This window comes from Rhinichthys klamathensis, unplaced genomic scaffold (assembly GCF_029890125.1).
Source record: "Rhinichthys klamathensis goyatoka isolate OS25496 unplaced genomic scaffold, OSU_Roscu_1.1 h1tg000352l_1, whole genome shotgun sequence".
NCBI lineage: Eukaryota > Metazoa > Chordata > Actinopteri > Cypriniformes > Leuciscidae > Rhinichthys > Rhinichthys klamathensis.
In genome coordinates this window covers 2,099,829-2,122,942 of record NW_026606863.1, presented here as the reverse complement: position 1 = coordinate 2,122,942, position 23,114 = coordinate 2,099,829, and the positions used below count along the sequence as shown (strand labels likewise).

Genomic DNA, 23,114 nt, shown 5'->3' with positions numbered 1-23,114 from the left:
TGTCAGGTTTTGGTCACTTCTGGGTACAAATTTGTCCCCAAAATATAGTTAAGTACTGTAGGTACACACACACACACGCAACCAAAGACAGGACCAAGAATTGATGATACATAAAAAACAAAAATAAAACAACATATACAATTAAATAATATATATAAAAAAAATTTAATAAACTAATGTATGAATAAAATCAAAACAAAAATAAATAAAATAAGTGTATGAATAAAATAAAATAAATAAACAAGTATGAAAAAAAATCATGTATGAATAAAAAAATAAAAATAAAACCACGTATGAATAAAATCAAAAATAAAATAAATAAAACTACGAATGAATAAAATAAAATAAACCATGTATAAATAAAATAAAATATACAAATGTATGACTAAAATAAACTAAATTAAAAAAATAAAATAAACCACTTATGAATAAAATAAAATACAAAAATAAAATAAACTAAACCATGTATGCATTAAATAAAACAAAAAATAAATAAATAAAATAACCCAAGTATGAACAAAATCAAATAAAAAAATCAAATCAAATAAGTCAGATTTAAATAAAATAAAATAAACCATGTTTGAATAAAATAAATTAAAATAAACCACATATGATTAAAATAAAATCAAAAATAAAATAAACCATGGATGAATAAAAAAAATAAAGATATACACCAACTAATAAATCCCTGACCAAACTCATCTAAGCAAAACACTGATGTGCAAAAACTAGATGTTCTTCAGTTTGTGTGTCATTTTGTTTTTCTATACCTTCATTTTCTCAAGCTCTTGCAGCCTCTCCTGCAGCTGCTGCTGTAAAACCTCGTTCTCGCTGCCCAGCTGAGCGGAGCGCTCTTTACTGGAGCGAATCATCTCTTTGCATCTCTGCAGGAGACTCTCTTGCCTTTTGATTCGCTTCTCAAGCAACTCAAGGTCCACCGGGCCGCCCGGCTCTCCGCTGCCCTCTGCTGGACACACACACAAAAGACAAACAAACAGGTTAAAGACAACTTCTGTGTAGAAACATGTTAAATGTGCACTGGAGAGTCTGCACACACCGTCTTTCAAAGGGCTCTGAGGGTCAGAGGTCGCGTCAACCGCATCCTCCGTGGACTGAGAGGTCTCAAGCTCTGACGATACCAGACCTCCAGGCGCCTGTAGTCGTTTCTTCAAGAGAGACACCTGAAGACAAACAGCTTCGGTATCACCTCCGTTAACATCGGAAATGACTCGAGCAATAGAAAATAAAGGCGTACTTGAGTCTGAAGCACAGTGATCATCTGGTCCTTCTCCTCGAGAGCAGCATCAAACTCCTCCTGCAGGTGTTTCTTGGTCTGCTGGTCCATCTGGAGCTCCTGAGGAGGAGATACGAGGCTCGCCGTCACATCAAGAGTTTTAGAGCAGCTTGCCAATTCTATTGGCATTTTCTACTGAGTTTTGATGATCTCATACTTGGGAATAGGCAGTTTACTGGCGGTTTAAGGATAAATAAGCACATTAAATCATTTCAATATAGAAAAAATTAATAATTTTTATGATTTTGAAAAGTCTCTATTGCATTTATTTGATCAAAAATACAGTCAAATCGGTAATGTTGTGAAATATTAATGCAATTTTAAATAGCTGTTTTCTATCTGAATATATTTAAAAATTTAATTTAGTCCAGTGATGCAAAGCTGAATTTTCAGCATCATTACTCCAGTCTTCAGTGTCACATGATCCTTCAGAAATCACTCTAATATGCTGATTTGATGCTTAAAAAACATTTCTTATTATCGTCAATGTTGAAAACAGTTTTAAAGTGACTTTATATTTTTGTGGAAACTGTGACAGATTTTTTTTCCCGGATTCTTTGATGACTGAAAATTCAAAAGAACAGCCTTTATTTTAACATTGAATATTTTTCTAACATTATAAATGTCTTTACTGTCACTTTTGATCAAATTGAATGTATCCATGCTGAATAAAGTATTAATTTCCTTATGAAAAAAAAAAAAACATCTTACAGAGCCCAATTTTTTTAACAGTAGTGTATATTAAATACTTGATGTATGCAGTCTAATCTCCATCCAATCAAAACCAGAGAGACAAAATCATGAAATGTTTTCTGAAACATGCCACGTTACAGACGTTAGCTGCTTTGCGAATGCTGTCTTTAAGTACACAGTGTGAAGCGAGGAGTAATAGAGATATCAGAGGTGGAAAAACATTGACGGTAGAGCCTGTGATGAAGAATTAATGTGTGTGCCAGAGGCAGTGAACAGCAAAAGACGAACCTCCCTGAGCTCTCCTATTCTTCTCAGGGCTTTATCTTGACTCTGGCTGAGGATGGCCTGAGAGACACACAGACAGAGATGAATGACAGACTTATATCGCTGCCAAACCTCACAGCACAAACACAGCAACTCATTAAAGGAAAAACATTAGGAAAACATCCCCCGAGCGCAGAGGAAACTACAGTCATTAATTCTGCAGCATTGGCTGAATATGAAATTACCTGAGTTTTCTCTTTATCTCGCTGTACGGTTCTGTAGGCTGTTAACAACTGAGAGAAGAAAAGGAGAAAGAATATATCAGTCAAGGAATAATGAACAAACTGTCCCATTCCCAAATCAGGAATTCTGTGTAGGATCACATGATCTGATCAGAACTGGGATCAGAAATATATCAGAGATGTTGAGTGATCCAATTTATACTTGTGGCTAGTTTATTAGTTCTGCCGCTAGTCAATGCATTGGGTCTGTGTCGACTAGTTGTAGGTCATGTATATATATATATATATTGTATATATATACACTCACCTAAAGGATTATTAGGAACACCATACTAATACTGTGTTTGACCCCCTTTCGCCTTCAGAACTGCCTTAATTCTATGTGGCATTGATTCAACAAGGTGCTGAAAGCATTCTTTAGAAATGTTGGCCCATATTGATAGGATAGCATCTTGCAGTTGATGGAGATTTGTGGGATGCACATCCAGGGCACGAAGCTCCCGTTCCACCACATCCCAAAGATGCTCTATTGGGTTGAGATCTAGTGACTGTGGGGGCCATTTTAGTACAGTGAACTCATTGTCATGTTCAAGAAACCAATATGAAATGATTCGAGCTTTGTGACATGGTGCATTATCCTGCTGGAAGTAGCCATCAGAGGATGGGTACATGGTGGCCATAAAGGGATGGACATGGTCAGAAACAATGCTCAGGTAGGCCGTGGCATTTAAACGATGCCCAATTGGCACTAAGGGGCCTAAAGTGTGCCAAGAAAACATCCCCCACACCATTACACCACCACCACCAGCCTGCACAGTGGTAACAAGGCCTGATGGATCCATGTTCTCAATCTGTTTACGCCAAATTCTGACTCTACCATCTGAATGTCTCAACAGAAATCGAGACTCATCAGACCAGGCAACATTTTTCCAGTCTTCAACTGTCCAATTTTGGTGAGCGCTTGCAAATTGTAGCCTCTTTTTCCTATTTGTAGTGGAGATGAGTGGTACCCGGTGGGGTCTTCTGCTGTTGTAGCCCATCCGCCTCAAGGTTGTGCGTGTTGTGGCTTCACAAATGCTTTGCTGCATACCTCGGTTGTAACGAGTAGTTATTTCAGTCAAAGTTGCTCTTCTATCAGCTTGAATCAGTCGGCCCATTCTCCTCTGACCTCTAGCATCAACAAGGCATTTTTGCCCACAGGACTGCCGCACACTGGATGTTTTTCCCTTTTCACACCATTCTTTCTAAACCCTAGAAATGGTTGTGCGTGAAAATCCCAGTAACTGAGCAGATTGTGAAATACTCAGACCGGCCCGTCTGGCACCAACAACCATGCCACGCTCAAAATTGCTTAAATCACCTTTCTTTCCCATTCTGACATTCAGTTTGGAGTTCAGGAGATTGTCTTGACCAGGACCACACCCCTAAATGCATTGAAGCAACTGCCATGTGATTGGTTGATTAGATAATTGCATTAATGAGAAATTGAACAGGTGTTCCTAATAATCCTTTAGGTGAGTGTATATATACAGTGGTGGTGAAAAGTTTGGAAACATTACTATGTTTAAAATTATTTTGAAAGAAGTCTCTTTTGCTCATCAAGCCTGCATTTATTTGATCAAAAACAAAGAAAAAACAGTAATATTGTTAAATGTTATTCCAATTTGAAAAATGGTTTTCTATTTTAATATACTTTAAAAAATAATTTATTTCTATGATGCAAAGCTGAATTTTCAGCATCATTACTCCAGTCTTCAGAGTCACATGATCCCTCAGAAATCATTCTAATACTGTATTTGTTTTTGCAGTCTTATTTTTAAAGCTTATTAAAAAACTTTTTTGGCAAATTAAAAATGACACTGCAAAGACAGGATGGCATCAAGCATGCCTGACTACTTCCTAAGGTGTCTTGAGTGAGTGGATCAGTGTAAATAAATACCAGTGTAAACAGTTAAACCCCTCACACTGTCAGCATCATCTCAGATATGTGTTGGACTGAGGCAGCACTGATGTGTCATGTTTATTATGCATAGTCTGTACTAGAGGGCTGAGCTCTTCTTGAACAAAACAGACTTGTTCAAATAATCTCTCAATTGAATCATGTTCATGCCGTAACGTTTATTGATCAATTACTTCACTATTATCAGGACACATCCTACATCAGAGGAAATGCAGGGATTACAAATTAGCCAAAGAGCTTTCCTTGAAACACGATACCTTTTATATTTAACATGAGGGTTTCTGTGCTTTATTTTCAATTAACCTAACGCATCAGGAATGGGAGAGCCTTAGATTTGGATGTGGGTTGCTTCCAGGCCAATAAATCCGCCAATATTTTACCATTTTAAGAGCATCGCATCTAATGGTTTGTTCAAATACCTAATGAGCAAAAACACTACTTCTGGAAAAGGCCCTGATGGCTTACAAAGATTGCAGTTTCCATCTCAAGTAAGCATGATTTAGGGGAACTATCCCTGGGAAAAGTGCACTATAAGCCACTTTGAATGAACACAATCTGCTACGACAAGTCATTTAGAAAGAAATATTTTGAATTAGATGCTCAACAATACTAGAAGCATGTAGTAAAAAAAAAAATCGAAGGAAAATCGGGTTGTAACAACAATACAGTTGCATTTGATGTGTCAGTCTCATTAACATACATCATTAAAAATCTTATGCCTGGAGCAGACCTGTCATACAGATAACAGACTGACTAGACAAAATCTGACTCCACAGAAACACACTGACAGACATTAATGCACTGCTCGCTTTGGTGCACGCTTATATAATTAACAATATAATAATAATTAAACATTTCATAAAGCAATAATATCATGAACATAAAAACATGAGCAATGACTTTGAGATACGTGTATGTAACGTGAACATGACGGCACCCAGTAAGATCATAAATGTAATAAATCTTAATATTAATCAGAAATAGTTACTTTTAAACAAATAAAATGCAAATTTGACATGAAATGACAAAAATAGTTTGCATTTTGTGGCCTGAGGTGTTCAGAGACACATCCGTGTCTAAAAAACAAAAACAATTCCAATTGTATTGGAAACAGTATCTGATGTGACCACCTACTTTTCCAACAAGTAAAAATTGTGCCAAAACAAAAGTTTTAAACTTTATTTATTAGAAATGAATCTGATCTGACTAATGAATGAGCATCTGACTAATTGCAGGAGTTATATAATATGTAATGTGAGGCACTCCCCTAGAATCTCCCTGCAAAAGCAATTATTATTGGATCTGATCATGTTTAGATCACCCGAGTCCGCTCACCTCCGAGTATTTCCCCCTGTAATTCCCGAGGCTTCTCTCCACCCTGTGCAGGCGGTTCAAGAGCTGCTCTTTAGACAGACTCTCCACGCTGCCGGGCGAATCTTCCGCCTCGCTCTCGATGTCTGACGGAGGGTCGTACGCCGGGGCGTCATTCTCTCCGATGAGCGTGAGGGATTCTCTGGAGGAGCTTCTAACCAGACTGTCCCGTGAGCTGGAGCGGAAGAGCCCTTCACTGCGACCCGAACCCCGGAGCAGAGAATCCATGGAGGACACCTTCTGCTGCAGCTTCTGGGCCAGAGACTGAGGCTCCTCTTTCTGGAGGACAAGCAATACTTGAGTATACAAACATTCCAGAAAAAGAGAAAAATAAGTAGACCCTATTTAAAGATCAAAGACTACAACTTTAATCAGGCCTATTATTAAAAAATGACAATAATACAGTCATGCCCCACTGAAATCCAATGACAATTATACACTCCTCCAAAATGGGACATTTAAAATGTGCTGAAGGGAGCAATATCCGTGACATAAACAGTACTGTGCAAAAGTCATGCTTTACAAAAATATTTGTTTTAAGACACATTTACTGTATACCTTTTTCTTTAGTGACTTTCACACAGTGCTATATGTGCACTACCGTTCAAAATAATTATCTTACACTCACTGAGGCTGAATTTATTTGATAAAAAAATACAGTAAAAATAGTAATTTTGTGAAATATTATTACCATTTAAAATAACTGTTTTCTATGTGAATATATTTTAATATGCAATTTATTCCTGTGATCCTGAATTTTCAGCATCATTACTCCAGTCTTCAGTGTCAGAGAAACATCATTTACTTGAAATTTTTTTTAGGGCTGTCAAATGATTAATCTTGATTAATCACATCCAAAATAAAAGTTTGTGTTTACATAAATATGTGGGTGCACTGTGTATAATTATTTTGTGTGTATATATATATATATATATATATATATATAAATACACACACATGCATGTATATTTAAGAAAAAAATATTATTTATATATAAAATATTTATATTTATATATAATATAAATTATATATAAATCTATATACAGTATATACATGAAAATATTTCTTGAATATATACAAGCATGTGTGTGCATTTAAATAATTATACACAGTGCACCCACATATATTATGTAAACAAAAACTTTTATTTTGGATGTGATTAATCACGATTAATCATTTGACAGCCCTAATTTTTTTGTAATATTATAAATGTCTTCACTATCACTTTTGATCAATTTAATGCACCTTTACTGAATCAAAGTATTAATTTCTTTCATTAAAAATGACCTTGCTGTCAAACTTATTTCAGAAAAATCAGCATTAAACACTATCTAAACTACACATTAAACCACATGAACTATACTGGTGTTGGTTGAGGAGAGATCCGCTGATATGATGTGTGTGTACAGTAGTACATATGAAAGCGCTATATATAAATGCCTCATTCATTCATAGACTGTCACTTGCCTGAGGAGAAGCGACTCCATCCCCGTTCACACTGCCTCTCGGAGAGCTGCCGGCTGCTTTAGCAATGCTCTGCACCAGAACAGAACCAACAAACATGAGTGAAAGAGTGTCCCGCCGCTCAACTTTAGGCCCGGTTAGTATTCCTCCAGCCATCGTGCTGCACCCCGATTACTCTGGGAGCAATATTAGTTTTTGCTACGAGAAATACAGGGGCTTCTGGTTACACCCACCTTAACCTCATGCAACTCGGAGATTAACACAGGGGTTAAATACAAACATAGACAGCATAACTACTGCGTTAAACAAACAAGGAGTTAAACACAGCAGCACTACACTAGCAGCTTCGTCAACTGCAAACAGTCCAAACCCACTAGAGGAGCTGGTTACTGAGCATGTGGAGTTCTGCAGGAGTTAGACGGCCACAGCGTTCTCCCTGAGTAGATGAAACAAGTCATATGTTACTCTGTTTGTGTTCAATGTATACAAATCTCACCCTATTGTACCTTCAGAATTGAACGTTTTTGAAATATGAACAGGTGAACAAAATCTAAAGCTGCGTGCCGTGCACACTGTATAACTATTTCTTTTTCAGGCATAACATTGGCAACATTAAAGTTTATTTTTTGCGTGTAAACGAGAACTCTGCTGTTGAACGCCCAATCAATGTTGTCCCAGTTTTAGCTAAGATGCATATCATAAAATATAGTAAGATTGCATCAAATTTGAAATGGAAGGAAAAAAAATGCATTTAAAAAATAATGCATAAATCATAATTTGAAAAATTTACCAAAGTCTGGACCTCTGTGACCTCAGAAAAATGGGTTTAAAATTCCTCTTAAAATGCAATATGCTGGAAACGGCATTTTGCTGCAGGTTAAAGGTCAAAGCTAGCCGTATTTACATTAAAATCAACAACTGAAGCTCACTTTCTGTTTGCTGTGCAGGAGGCAATCCCTACACACATCAGGCCAAAAGTAATAAAGCACAGCATTATCAGACATGTTTTCACTTTGATAACCTAAAAAAAGGACACTCAATCCACAAGTGTCCTTCAGAACATTATACACAAGTAAGTTTAGCAATAAACACTTCCAGTTTACAGAGGGAAGAACTAAACACATTTGCATATGCCAATGACGGCCAGGGAGACTTTGACTATGTAATGTCACATTATAAGCACAATCTCTAACACCAGCAGTATATTTATTTATGCAGTTATCATTGCACCCGTCTATAATATTGCTGTACAATACAGTATCAATTCACGGCCAAATTAATCACAATACTACAAATAACAGCGTCAGAAATGGACTTTTTATTAACACAATATTTGTCCCTAGAATTGATTTGCAGGGGCATTTTAACCTTTATTATAGCATTTATTTTCTAATCAGGTAAAAAAAACGCACAGTTTGTTGCAATGCTGAAGGAAAAAAGCAATGCAAAGCTTTCTAACAAACACCACGGAGTTAAATGAGAGTCTGCTTAATCAGATTAAGGCCAATCGAGATTCATATAACTAATTTGGTGCAGAATACAAAATACACCCTTAAACATTTCAACTCCCATTATGCTGAAAAACAAAATTAAGTCCACTTTACACATCAGAATATTCTGAAATATATCACAGAATTGCATAATCCTCTTGTCTATTTCTACCTAATGAACATGCTGTGACTAATAATCCACCAGATCACATGAGCAGTGTGTTCGATCTGATTGGCGGCGCTGTACGTCAGCTGATGTGTGTGTAATGTGCTCAGGTGCATGTGGAGGGATTATCTGTATCTAGAGATAATGAGCCAATCCTTCTGTCAGAGCTGAGCCTCTGAGTCTCCACAGACACAATAACTGTAGTGGAAAGAGCAAGCTGTTACCAGGCAAAGTGGCCTTACTGTAAAACGGAGCCTTAAGTATAAAAACACATTATTATTAGGATTTAAATTGTTATTATTATCATTATATTACGTTATTATGATAATAATACTTCATTATTATATTTTATATTACATTACTTAACCAATTAACATAACCGTTAGATCCCTCTTGTGTCAGTTTCAAAATCAAAAACATTTTTCAAAAGTAAATAAGAGTAAAATAACTAAAGCGTGCACTGGGAAATGTTGGCGCAAGTCATGCGAAAGGGCCTTCAGTAATCCAAGTTTAGAAGCACAAAAACTTTAAACAAAGAATCTGAATGTTTTTGTAAGGAAATCACAAGAACTCTCAGGGAACAGCAAGGGAACATTCAACATCGTCTAACCGGGGGGAATCTATCAGGATACTACTCAGGGAAAGGGACAGGGAATCCATGGCAATTTCTATCACTACGGGAAGAACATTCATTCCTGGAGATGCCAAATTAGAGGAACTAGGGATGGGCGGTATGACGATATATATATCGTTACCATGGTATAAAATGTCTAAAATTAGAGATTTTTCTATATCTTGGATATCGTAAATATATGCGTGTGATGAAATGCATGAATGAGAATATAAGGAGATCTAAATGTTAAAAAAAGTAATGAGCGCAATATATCCTGAAAAGGAACTCGGTGCGGTGCTCGTGCTGAAAGTGCGCTCACAAAAAGCTGAATTTGGGATGTGCTGGATGTTAAAAGTGTTATTAAAGGGTTAGTTCACCCAAAAATGAAAATTATGTCATTAATGACTCTTCCTCATGTCGCTCAAAGCCCGTAAGACCTCCGTTCATCTTCAGAACACAGTTTAAGATATTTTAGATTTAGTCCGAGAGCTTTCTGTCCCTCCATTGAAAATGTGTGTACGGTATACTGTCCTTGTCCAGAAAGGAAATAAAGACATCATCAAAGTAGTCCATGTGACATCAGTGTGTTAGTTAGAATGTGTTGAAGCATCGAAAATACATTTTGGTCCAAAAATAACAAAAACTACGACTTTATTCAGCATTGTATTGTCTTCCGGTTCTGTTGTGGATCCGCGTTCAGTGCCGCCGCTGACGTAAGACGCTGCTGACGTGTGTCTGGTTTGTGTGTGTGTGTGTGTGTGTGTGTGTGTGTGTGTATTCTGGTTCTGTTGTGGATCCGCGTTCAGTGCCGCTGCTGACGTAAGACGCTGCTGATGTGTGTCTGGTGTGTGTGTGTGTGTGTATTCTGGTTCTGTTGTGGATCCGCGTTCAGTGACGCTGCTGACGTAAGACGCTGCTGACTTGTGTCTGGTGTGTGTGTGTGTGTGTATTCTGGTTCTGTTGTGGATCCGCGTTCAGTGCCGCTGCTGACGTAAGACGCTGCTGACTTGTGTCTGGTGTGTGTGTGTGTGTGTGTGTGTGTATTCTGGTTCTGTTGTGGATCCGCGTTCAGTGCCGCTGCTGACGTAAGACGCTGCTGACGTGTGTCTGGTGTGTGTGTGTGTGTGTGTGTGTGTATTCTGGTTCTGTTGTGGATCCGCGTTCAGTGCCGCTGCTGACGTAAGACGCTGCTGACGTGTGTCTGGTGTGTGTGTGTGTGTGTGTGTGTATTCGGGTTCAAATAAATATGGCTGGGCAAAAAAATGCGAGTCTTCCTCTGTGTGGAAATCCTTAGACATGTTTGCGAAGATTGTTTTGTTTCCAGCGTGCGTCTCCCTCAGAGTGTAAACGAAGCTCGGGCGCACCAGACACACATCAGCGGCGGCACTGAACGCGGATCCACAACAGAACCAGAATACACACACACACACACACACACACACACACACCACAAGACACACGTCAGCAGCGTCTTACGTCAGCAGCGGCACTGAACGCGGATCCACAACAGAACCGGAATACACACACACACACACACACACACACACCAGACACACGTCAGCAGCGTCTTACGTCAGCAGCAGCACTGAACGCGGATCCACAACAGAACCAGAATACACACACACACACACACACACCAGACACACGTCAGCAGCGTCTTACGTCAGCGGCGGCACTGAACGCGGATCCACAACAGAACCGGAAGACAATACAATGCTGAATAAAGTCGTAGTTTTTGTTATTTTTGGACCAAAATGTATTTGCGATGCTTCAACACACTCTAACTAACCCACTGATGTCACATGGACTACTTTGATGATGTCTTTATTTCCTTTCTGGACAAGGACAGTATAGCGTACATACATTTACAATGGAGAGACAGAAAGCTCTCGGACTAAATGTAAAATATCTTAAACTGTGTTCTGAAGATGAACGGAGGTCTTACGGGCTTGGGACGACATGAGGGAGAGTCATTAATATCATACTCTTCATTTTTGGGTGAACTAACCCTTTAAGCACAATAAGCAGTGAGAAAGAGCTCAATGTGGTCAAGCGCTGACCGACACACAGCATAAGCGTGTGCACATAAAGCCACGTCTCTCAGCATGCGATCGCAAATTCAGTTCTCTTTCTTTTAAACGGTCGAATACACACGCAATTATGTTAAAATGCCCATTGTGTGCAGTATTCATGTAAACACAGCCGGTTGTGTCTCAAGTGAAAGTCAACAGTTGAGTGTAACAGTGTAATAGATCCGTGCGTTTCTTCAAGTGACTTGCTTTAATAAGAATACATTTATATTTAGTTCATACAGTGAAGACAATTATTAAATTCCTGTAGTAATTCTAGTAAAACTACATGTTAAATAAACCTATTGTACCTGAAAAACTTTATTTGTTTCATTCATATTTATCCGATTGTTTGTAACTTGCTTCTTTTATTCTTATTTGTAATAACAAATGAGATAAAATAGCTATATTGTGATGTATATCGTCATCGTGAAATGAAATTTCTCATATTGTGAAATAATTCGGTCATATCGCCCACCACTAGGAGGAACCATTCCGAGGTACAGAAACGAGAAAAGCAACTGCCATCCCACAAATCACTCAGGCCTAACGAGGAACGCAAGATATTAGATGCAGGGGTTAGGAGCGAGATGCCTTTGAGTTATGCAGAGCGGCTAGTGAAACGCTCAGTGAGAAAAGCTGCAAGCAGGTGTTACTCGGCCTCCTCTAGCCCATAACCTCCAAAGGCATCACAGAGGGACGGGTATTTCTCCAGGGGTGAGGAAGAGGAGGCGATGTGTGAGGACAGACTCACCGCACTGGGCACCTGGGCCGCTTTGGGTCGTTTTGAGTGGTCCAGAGCAAAGATAGTATACTCAGAGAGAAAAGCAGGTTCTGCTATCATCCCAGCCAGCAGCTGAACGACCCCCCCATACGAGTCAATGCATTAATGACGGGACCAAGGAGTGAAGAGCAATGAGAAAACAACACAATGAGTGAAACGACAGGAAAAAGAGCCAGAGCATGAGATAATGACATCTGTGGAAACAGAAAGAGAATTGAGACAGCGGATCCACACTGAGGCTGCAGACTTACACTATTTGATGTCACTACCAAGGCTGATTTTGTCTTTTTGAATTTTTAGTTTCATGATTGGCATCAAAGCATGATATTATGCCATTAGTAGAGATATCAAAAAGGTAATTCTAGCTGTCTTGGCACAGAAGAAATTAGGGCTCAAAAATAAGGATGGGTCGGTGAGTTGACAAAGCTGCGTTGTCACTTTATCTTACAGTTTTTTAGTTTTTGTGTTTCTATTCCTTGTGTCAAGTTAAATATGTCATCAAGGTAAAGTTTTAACTTTAGTGATAGTCTTGGACTCAAAACTCTAAACGTATATTTCATTAAAACATATAGGCCCTGTTTCACAGACAGGGCTTAGATTAAGCCAGGATTAGCCTTAGTTCAATTAGGGCATTTAAGTAGCTTTTATAAACGTGCCTTAGAGAAAAACATTACTGGTGTGCATCTTGAGACAAAACTATAGCACTGATATATTTTAAGATATGATGCTTTTAGTTAAAACAGCTCAAATGTGCAATTACGACTAGCTTAAGCATTGTCTGTGAAACCGGGGGATAAAATCATAATATAGTGTAATCTAATAAAATAAAATAAAAAGTATAATAAAATAAAATCTATATTATAAATAAATATAAATCTTTATAAATACTAGCATAGCTATTATATATTTATAAATACTAGTTGTATATTAAATATAAATCTTTAGAATAATATCTTTATAAATAAATATATTTGTATAAAATGCTATATATATATTATTATTACTATTAAATAAAATAAATATTATATAAAGTATTTACATTTAAATATTTAGAAAATAAAATTCTGACAGACATCAATTTAGTTTTTTGCATATATTAATTGTGGCAGGGCCAGTGAACATGTTGCGAGTGCTAGTAATTTTTTTTCTTTTCTTAAATCCTTATTGTTGAGCCCTGGAAATGCTGAGATGATGTGGAATTCATTCTGAGATCTGATGGAAATTTCAAAAGGAAATACAAACAGAAAATGTGAGAGAAAAAAGTTCAATCAAACCCTCGGCTCACTGGTCGGTAAAACGGTTCACCCGCAACGGTGATACACTAAAGCTGTGATTCATAAACGAGGACAATAACATCAATAAAGCAAACATTAGTAACTTGACTTTGATGAAACTCCCAAAGTTAAACCAAGCAGAGTGTCTGAAATTCCATTAAGGTGTATTCATAATTTATTATTTACCATGTTTAAAGATTCATGCTTCAAAGGGGGTCTAATATCACCGTTAAGAAATGACAAAACTGAATCATCTAGACTATTATTAGCCCGCATTAGTACAATAATAGCATGCCATGTGTTATCCAACCAGCTGGAGATTATCAAAATGACTTTATATCTCTGCACCAAGAGGAGATCGTTTAACTTAACCAGCATTTTTAAATCACAGATTATTCAATCTAATTAAAACAGAATTTATTACCTTAACCAGTATTTAGACACTTTATATCAAATATTCAAACCAAGTATAATTTATTTTCAAGTAAAATAGCACAAGCACACTTTTCAAGCTAAACTTTTGACATTTCCTAGGTTTAAACTGATACAATTATAGATACTGTATAAACTTACTGTCAACAAGTAAATACTTTAATTTTAGTATGGGACACGTTGCACATCCCGACAAACACCAAAACTCAAGGGAAGCAATTCGCAGATCTGACCTGAAGGCATTCATTAAATGTATTGTGTCTGCAATCTTGTGAAAAGCATGTGTTATGACAATATTGTGTATTCTTATTGAGAACAGTTGAGGTATTCTGTGCAGAAGAGTTAAAGGGCATATCTGGCACATGGAAGCAGTTGCTGCTCATTTACATGCACTCATGACCAATGAGAACTGAAGAAGGCCTGTTTCCGTTTGTCCGCTTACCTCTCTGTCGTTGGGGGAGGCCGGGGCATCTTGGTACGGGACAGGGGGTTGAGTACGCCTCTCTCCTGAACTCACCTGCTGGACACAGACATGTGCGTTATACATCAAGACACAATAATCACTAGCAGTGCACCAAACACATTAGAGACAGAGGAAACTATAAAGTCACCAAAAATGGACAATTTTTCAGTATTTTATTATTATAAATGATTTATCTGTGCACAACTGCACATCATTATTTTTGTTAAATTCATGCCCTTGTAATCTTGAATCAAATGAACTTCCCCTCTCTCTTCTCCTCTCTGATGACGTGTTTACTAGCGTGAGGGCGGGGCAACCTGTCAGTCACATGATCGACCAATAGCAAACCACAACCATCTAATTAATTACCCACGGACAAAATCAAGCCCTGCCCTACATTTCTTCTTGTGCCAAAAGCCGTAAGAAAAGACTATCGCAACTTCTGTTTCATGCCGACTTTAACCTTGTGTTTTACTGCACTGATTTCAGCGTGAACACAAAAGAAATGGCATATTTAAATAGTAAAAATAATCAATTAAATTTTGCATGAAGAAAATGTCCAAATATTTTTTTGATTAAAGGGACATTGAGATTGTGCATTATGATATTATTTATGCAATAAAGCATATTTCCCTATGGAAGCTTGTTTCCGCCACTGAATAAAAATAAATAATTGCGACTTTTTATCTCACAATTGCGAGATATGAAGTCAGAATTGTGAGAAATAAAGTCGCAATTGCGAGAAAAAAAGACAGAATTGAGACTTTTTATCTCACAATTCTGACTTTATAACACATAATTGCAACTTTATATCTAGAGATTCTGACATCTTTTCTCAGAATTGTGAGATATAAACTTAGGCCAATTCTAAGGGGAAAAAAAGACTGACTTTTTTCCCCTCAGAATAGTTTATATCTCACAATTCTGACTTTACAACACGCAATTGCGACTTTATATCATGCATTTCTGACTTTATAACACGTAATTGTGACTTTATATCAATCAATTCTGACTATATCTCGCAATTCTGACTTTATAACACGCAATTGTGACTTTATTTCATGCAATTCTGACTTTACAACACGCAATTGCGACTTTATATCAATCAATTCTGACTTTATAACCTGTAATTGCGACTTTATATCACGCAATTCTGACTTTATATCTCGCAATTCTGAGAAATAAAGTCAGAATTGCAAGATGTAAACTCGCAATTGAGAGAAAAAAAGTCAGAATAGTGAGATAAAAAGTCGCAATTGCCTTTTTTATTTTTCATTCTGTGGCGGAAACAAGCTTCCATACCTCTCATATTGCCATTATTGTACAAGAAAAACTCCTTACTATAATATGTAATGAAAATCCTCCTACTCCTCCTGCATTTTCTGACAAGTATATACTATATATGTATATAGTTTTACAACAACAAATTAATAAGAATTACATTTATCAAATTATGTTTTATGTTTAGGTTTAAATGTGCTTAATTGTTAGATAAATCCTGCGAATAGAAATAAACTGTGTAAAATATGTTTGAGAAATAATGAAATAAATAGACAAAAAGATGGATAAATTAATAGATATAAATAGATTTGAGGTAAAATATGACACTGGCATGTCTTTTTATTATTATTATATCATTTTTATTTATAACGTTGCTTAATAATTAAACCAGACAAACTAGAATTTCAACTGAAGTATTAGTTTAACCTTTCAGTAGCGCGTCTGTTTAGGGAAACGTGCTCTCAGGTCTGGTTAACAGGTCAGATTGGTCTGTGGTTCATTAAGTAGTTGACAAACCAACACCCAAAATCCAAAAACGACTGATCTGATGACATAAACCTTCTGATGGGCTCTAACATCTCTTAAATGTCATTATATTAACTATATAACTTATCTTTTATACCATGGTCAATACACAAAAAAATACTGGCAGTACCATAGTAACGTTACAGGTAACATTGTGACACCCATTTAACATAACATAACGTTACCAAAATGTACCAGGGGTATTACCATGCTATTTAGACAAGCACCAAGGTAGTACCATGGTATTATTAGAAGTACCATGAAAATACCATAGTACATTAATATCAGTGCCATGTATATTTCAAACTACCATAGTATCATCTGAGTATCATCACCATGGTAATACCATAGCATTAATTGAAATACCATGTTAATACCATGATCCATGAATATGGTAATCATTCAGTACCATATTAAAACCATCTGATTTTGGTACTGTTTTGTTAGTGTATAACCAATCCGCTAGTTTATTGGTTATTTAAAGAGCTTATATTATAATTTAAATATATAATACGTTAGTAAGTGTGTTATAATGCATATTTGTAGTATACTTGATGTTGTGTTTTGTTTTTGTTAGCATACATGCTACATGAGTAAAGTGCTCTGACCTGCGCCTGCGCGCTGCTCCGCTGAGGCGACTGATCCTCTTTCACCTTCTGCTTCAGTTTCTTAAACATCACTCCATGCGATAATTGTCACGTCGGGAAAGATTTTACTGTCCGATTCCCAGTGTAAAAAACTTGATGTATGTGTGGATGAGAGCAGTGCGCAGATGCAGCTGACGTGGAGGAAAAGAGAACAGCTACGGGTCCACGAGAGGCTCAGAAAGGACGATTATGAGTTATCGAACTTGCTTTACTAAGAAGAATATAAACTCAGACAGTGTGACACTTAAAACAGATAACATTGATATATAACATGCTACTAAACTTAATATACCAGGGTATTTATGTGGCACTGCAGGGTTTTTCAAAGAATACAATGGCAATATTGTGGTTGTTAAATCAATAGTCATTAAATAAAAATATATAAAACTATACTTATAGTCAATTATAATATGTAATTATATATTATTATTATTATTATTATTATTGATAATATGTTTAACATTTAGATTTCTGAAGAGGTCTTATTTTCAAAATACAATAAAATGTGAATAAAAAAATTATAATGATCATTTATAATTAAAAAGACAGATTTTTCTGTTGTATGTTCTTGAAGACATCACGCTGATTCAACGTGTTAAAATTTCCCCGTCAATTAGATTATTAACCTTTTTACACGTATTCAGCATTAATGTTGTATAGGGTTTATAAAACTTTACATGCATAATGATGAAATAGCCAAACTTCAACAAAAGTGTATAAAAATAGCTAAGTAACTTAAATAATGTGCATATAAACCTCTTAGCAAAATAAAAGGGTATTTTTATTTTATTTTGCATGAATGATCCATTGCTTGTGTTTTGTATTGTGTTTTTGTCATGTTCTGCACAAACAGACTGAACATTTAACCTTAATTACACACTTTGAATGATTAAAAATAACCTTTGAACTGTCTTTAATTATTTTCCAATGTCTTCATTAGGAATAAGAGCCTGGCCTTATTCTTCTCATTCTTTATGTGCTCAGGCTGTGCTCTTCTACACATCTCAGGGGTCAAAGGTCACAGTGAAATAACTAATGGTTAAAGATCTGGGCTGATAATCAAACCCAGAAGGGAAGTTACTGGAGTTTTACAGTAGAAAAAGGACTGTCAGTAGAAAATGCATTGTATAATTCACTTCGGAAAAGCATCCGCCTAATGAGCCATGCATATTTGATTACTGTTTGCAGTACAATTAAAAACAACACATTATTTACGGATGAGAAGTATTGAATATTCACACGTGATCTGTTCAGTGGCTCACTGTTTTTTGTGCTGTAAAGCATCAGTTTTGCTCTCCATTTAATCTCATTGACGTCTAGGAGAAACCATTGAGATATAGAGAGTAGAGATATAGATCTCTACTGATTTTTCTTTCTTTTTGGCTCACAACTCAATGTTGCGCATGGTCTTGAGAAGCTCTAGAGGGCGCTCACTGTAACCATAAAAGCCATAGTATCTTTGATAGTGATGGGCAATCCGGCTCTTTTTCGTGAGCCGGCTCGTTTGACTCAGCTCACTGAAAAGAGCCGGCTCTTTTGGCTCACAAACGGCTCTTTAAAAAAAATAATGTTTTGACTATGATAGGTCTGAAAACAATTCTAATTAAATTATTAAATGAAATCATACTCACAATGTCTCACAATTTCTTTAAAAATGCATTGATTTGTTATGAAAAAAGAATACTACACACACACACACACACACACAATGGCTTGGCCCCTCCCTCATGCCGTATAATTGGTTGACACCTCGTGTATGATTGACAGGAAGAGAATGTGAGGCTGATCAGACAGTCGAAACGAACGCCTTTAGGCCTATATAATTTATTTATTTTTTGTTCTTTGAATTAGTCAATCATTTTTAAAAAATCATTCACTATTTCATTATTACATAATGATTTAATTTCTATATAGGCTATATTTTTAAAAATAGAGTCGCCTCTTCAGATATGCGAGCCAGCTCCCGTCGTTCACCTACAAGAGCCGGCTCTTAGAGCCGACTCATTCGCGAACGACCCATCACTAATCTTTGATAAAGTCTATGGGAACATAATAAAAAAACATTAGGCTACATCAAGGGTGTCGCCTCTGTAATTCTGTTATAAACTCTTTTGATCAATCACTAAATTAAACATTGTGAGGAAGTTTCTCCCTGAATATCTCTAGTGATTTATATAGCTAAACCTTCCATGAAATATCAATATCCTCCAGTGGTATTCAATGCACAATGTTTATAACTTATTTGATCTTCATATTTGGTTACATTTAAACGTCCTGTACAGACTCATACCTCGTTGCATATACTTTTTGTATTTTTTTCTGTAAATTATATTCTTCTGTAATGCCTGTGTTTCTATGAAGACTGGAAGCATCTGTTACCAAACCAAATCTGTGCATGAGCTATGCAGTGAAAATCTTTCTGATTCTGGTTACGGCCCTGTATTACATTACAAGAAAACAGTCCCTTGTTCCAAAAGTACAGGACAGTTTTAGTAGGAGTGTGTTTTGCATAGATAACCTGAGTTTGATTAGTCAACCTGAAGCAGATAATGCATGCGCATCAGTGTGGAGATCTGTGCCAGCATCATGAGCGATCAATGATCATCAGCAGGTTTCAGATCTGTGCTCATCCTTCATCACTGCCAACGTCATCACTGGCCGTATACAGAAAGCCATCCATCAATGTCTGAAGTCAGCATGCTCAGAATGCTGTGTAGATACTAGATTTAATATGTGCTTATTTTCTATCAAATGTTTCAAATGTTTTTAGGTAATCGTTTTAATTTTTGCAGCATGTTTAGTTTATCGTAAATACATCATATTATGGAAGTTGAAAGCTTTTGAAAGAGAATCTGAATTTCTACCTAAATTTAACCTTCATACAAAAAAATCATTAAAAACAATAACATTTCAACCAAATAGGCACTTATGCATTCATCAGTTACACTATAATATATTCATGTTAGTCATAGTCATTCTATCATATAATATTATTTTGTTTAATAGTAATCCATGGGCTTTTTTGACTTAATTGGACATGAAAGGAAATATGAGGGAAATAATGAGGAATATGATTGAAACATGACACAAGCACGCCTCAAACTCGTGTCACTATGTGTCGTGCATTAACTGCGCATCAGCACGTCAGCTTTGCTTAATTCAACCTCCTTCTATTTGACCCTTTATATTCAAAGAATGAAATCACCATGTCAAATAACATCCATCCTCAGGAAACCGCAGGGCATCACGCATCTTCATTGCAGCATATCTGTGTATGGGCAACTGTGATGTGATTTCTGTGAGTGACATAAGCCTCTCTGAGCCTTGAGATGTGATCATGTGACATCACAGCTTCTCTGAGGTGCCACAGCTGTGTTATTGGTTCCTCTAGCACTAGGTCTAATAACACACAGGTTCATTATTACATCATTCCTGCAGATTTGTGTCAGAAATCTGATAAATGCAGCACTCACAGGGAGATTAGGATAGCATCATGGCCACCATACATGCAATGTTTGCGTATCATCCAGTCAGCGAGGAAGTAAGGCGTAAATTATGCGTAACTATGTGTAAATTATGACAATACAGCCAATAAAGTTTCAAATAAACAAGTTTAATACAGAAAAAATGCAAAACGCCCAAGTGCAAATTCAATACAATTGTGTTAACCCAGCCACAATCTGGAGTATAAGAGTATAAGTCGGGGTAAGATGAGCATGGTTAACTTTCTCCTGACCATATAGATGACACAAAATCTCATCTCAGCAATTACCATGTTGTTAGTGTTATTGTTTTAAATTTAATAATTATTGTAATTAATAGCGTTATTATTCAGAATTTCCATGAATTAGATGTACATTTCAGACATATTTGCTTGCATTAAAACCTATAGGTTAGTTGAGTGAAATTATTCAATTTATTGTTAAAATTAGTGTTGCTATTATGACATATCTTCGATTAAAATATGGGCAATTAAATATGTAAAGATATGCCTGTAAATAAGTCACAGAATAATTTTACCTTTCACATAATTCTCTGTTACTGATTCTGCTTTGTCTCTCATCGGTTATTCAATTATTATTAACCCTAACCCTAAATCTTAACTATATAGTCAAAAATCAAATTAAAATAGAATAGCTGATTTAGTATTTTACATTAAAGACACTTTAAAAATTATATAAATATTAATAAAAATTATATCAAAAGTCATTTCTACATTCTGTAAATGTAACAGATAGGAGGCCAAATTACATCAGGTAAGATGGGCTCTTTGAATAATTTTACATTTTGTTCTATAACAAACTAAATTTGAAAATGTTTCTATTTATTTCCTATAATAACACATTGGCTGACGCATCCTCATCCTGCACTTATAAACTTACATATTTTACAATTTAAAAGTAAATGCACATTATTCTCTAAGGTAAGGCCCCCCATATCTGCCCCTATTTTAAATCTGAATTAAATATAGTAGCAATGTGATTTAAGTAATCCGGCACCATCAGCAGATTTCGAAACACGCACGACAGGACAGGCGTCATCCACTGCATCGCTAGGCGTTTTTCGCCTCTCATTTGCACAAAGTCGAACATTCGTGAACTTTTTTTGACATCCTCACCATGCTATCAATCCCACAATCCCCAGCGCGAGACTCCCGTAGAGAATGAATGGCAAGCGTCTGCTCCTCTCCGCGCCAGTGCACGCGCATCGTTAGTCTGATCTGGAAGCAAAAACACTTTAATTTCCTCTCCTTTTAAAAAAGATCCTTCGTGTGTCCTCAAGGAAACGGCCTTTCGCATTATTCATTGTTTTCATCACCTTCTCTTCTGAGCCCATGAAATATTCATCCAATTCAAAGTGTCAGTTTCAGCAGGGAAAATCTCGAGGTGACTCGTTATTCTGAGGTGAATCGATCGTCCCGCTGTCAGGCGGATGTTCCCGTCGTGCCTGTCGCTGTATATGGGGAGAAAACAGGCCAGACCAGAAGCACACTTTTGTTTCTCACTAAAGCAAGTTTATATTCAGGGTTAGTGATCTAAATAAACCCCAAACCCAAATATGACAGAGTTAATATCGCAGAGAGCATGAGCACTTTTGACTCTCTCTTTTTAAGCAAAGCAATCACGCAGAACACCTTGGAAACTGCATAGCAACGCCCTAGCAACCACCCACAACATCAAACTGGCACATTTTGCATGAGCACCACTTCTCATTTATATGTTGAGTTTGTTGATGCAAAATTCTAGTTTATTATAATTATAATGTATACCAAACCAGATCCAGCACTTTATTGTAACTTTTAGAACTTTAGCATAATTGCAATGTAGTTAAAGTACATAGAATAGCACTTTATTTGTATATGTGTATGTGTAACTTGTTTGAAAACAGTGATGTCTCTTGTAGTATGTTATTTGAATATTGAGGTGTCCTTAAACTGTGTAGTATTATATGTAAATTTAAATGTTAGCATTGTTGTTTGTTATTGTGATGACCTGACGGGGGACTGCAGATGTAAAGTAGCCCTGGGGCTAATTCTGGCATATTTACATCTCTGAAAAGATGTTCATTAATATGCATTGTCCCTTTTAAATAAATAAATAAATAAATTAGGCCTATATATTGCAGCCATTATTTATGACAACAGTTATGTTATCTAACTCCAGATAAGAAATTGTTCAAACTGAATTAAAATGAATTGAATTTAAAAACTGAAAGGAAACATAGCCTACGTTGTTACGGGTGTGGTGCAGGCAGAGGAAGAGGCAGCAGTCAACAGGTCCAATTCAAATATAATTTACTCAAACAAAACAAGGATCACGGGAAACAGCAACACACCATACACAAACGTTACATAAACGAGAACCGACCAGGAGTGAGGGAGAACACAGGGTTTACATAGACAGAGAACAGATTAGGGAAACAAGGCACAGCTGGGGCAAATGAACTAGACACAGGTGAATAAACTAAACACTAACGAGGAGCGGGAAACTGGAAACAGGACTGAACCAAATACACAAAGAACGGGGGAAACACAGGACTCAACCAAATCACAATGACGGGGGGAAACACAGGACACACATGT

The 23,114-nt window shown here is 36.5% G+C and overlaps 1 protein-coding gene across 4 annotated transcripts; it reads right to left on the bottom strand.

Annotated features, from left to right (window-relative positions):
* Positions 1-761: 761 nt before the first annotated feature.
* On the bottom strand, positions 762-17,196 carry LOC130068999 (golgin subfamily A member 4-like). Of its 4 annotated transcripts, none has more exons than XM_056232668.1 (10): positions 16,994-17,196; positions 14,559-14,633; positions 12,381-12,482; positions 7,288-7,360; positions 5,789-6,099; positions 2,497-2,544; positions 2,276-2,332; positions 1,256-1,354; positions 1,058-1,181; positions 762-967 (listed from the first exon to the last, which is right to left on the bottom strand). In XM_056232668.1, exons 1-10 carry the CDS (start codon positions 17,060-17,062, stop codon positions 765-767), a joined length of 1,161 nt encoding a protein of 386 aa, XP_056088643.1. In that variant the 5' UTR covers positions 17,063-17,196; the 3' UTR covers positions 762-764. The 4 variants fall into 4 exon arrangements, with proteins under 4 accessions (XP_056088643.1, XP_056088644.1, XP_056088645.1 ...); XM_056232669.1 differs by having other exon boundaries at positions 762-964; XM_056232670.1 differs by lacking the exon at positions 12,381-12,482.
* Positions 17,197-23,114: the final 5,918 nt, after the last annotated feature.

Bases quoted from the DNA above. Each gene is read 5' to 3' on its own strand.
- LOC130068999 (XM_056232668.1), bottom strand. From the start codon at position 17,062: ATGTTTAAGAAACTGAAGCAGAAGGTGAAAGAGGATCAGTCGCCTCAG. The intron at 14,634-16,993 runs GTCAGAGCACTT...TGTGTCCAGCAG, and splicing joins GGAGCAGCGCGCAGGCGCAG to GTGAGTTCAGGAGAGAGGCG. The intron at 6,100-7,287 runs GTGACAGTCTAT...TCCTCCAGAAAG, and splicing joins AGTCGCTTCTCCTCAGGCAA to AGGAGCCTCAGTCTCTGGCC.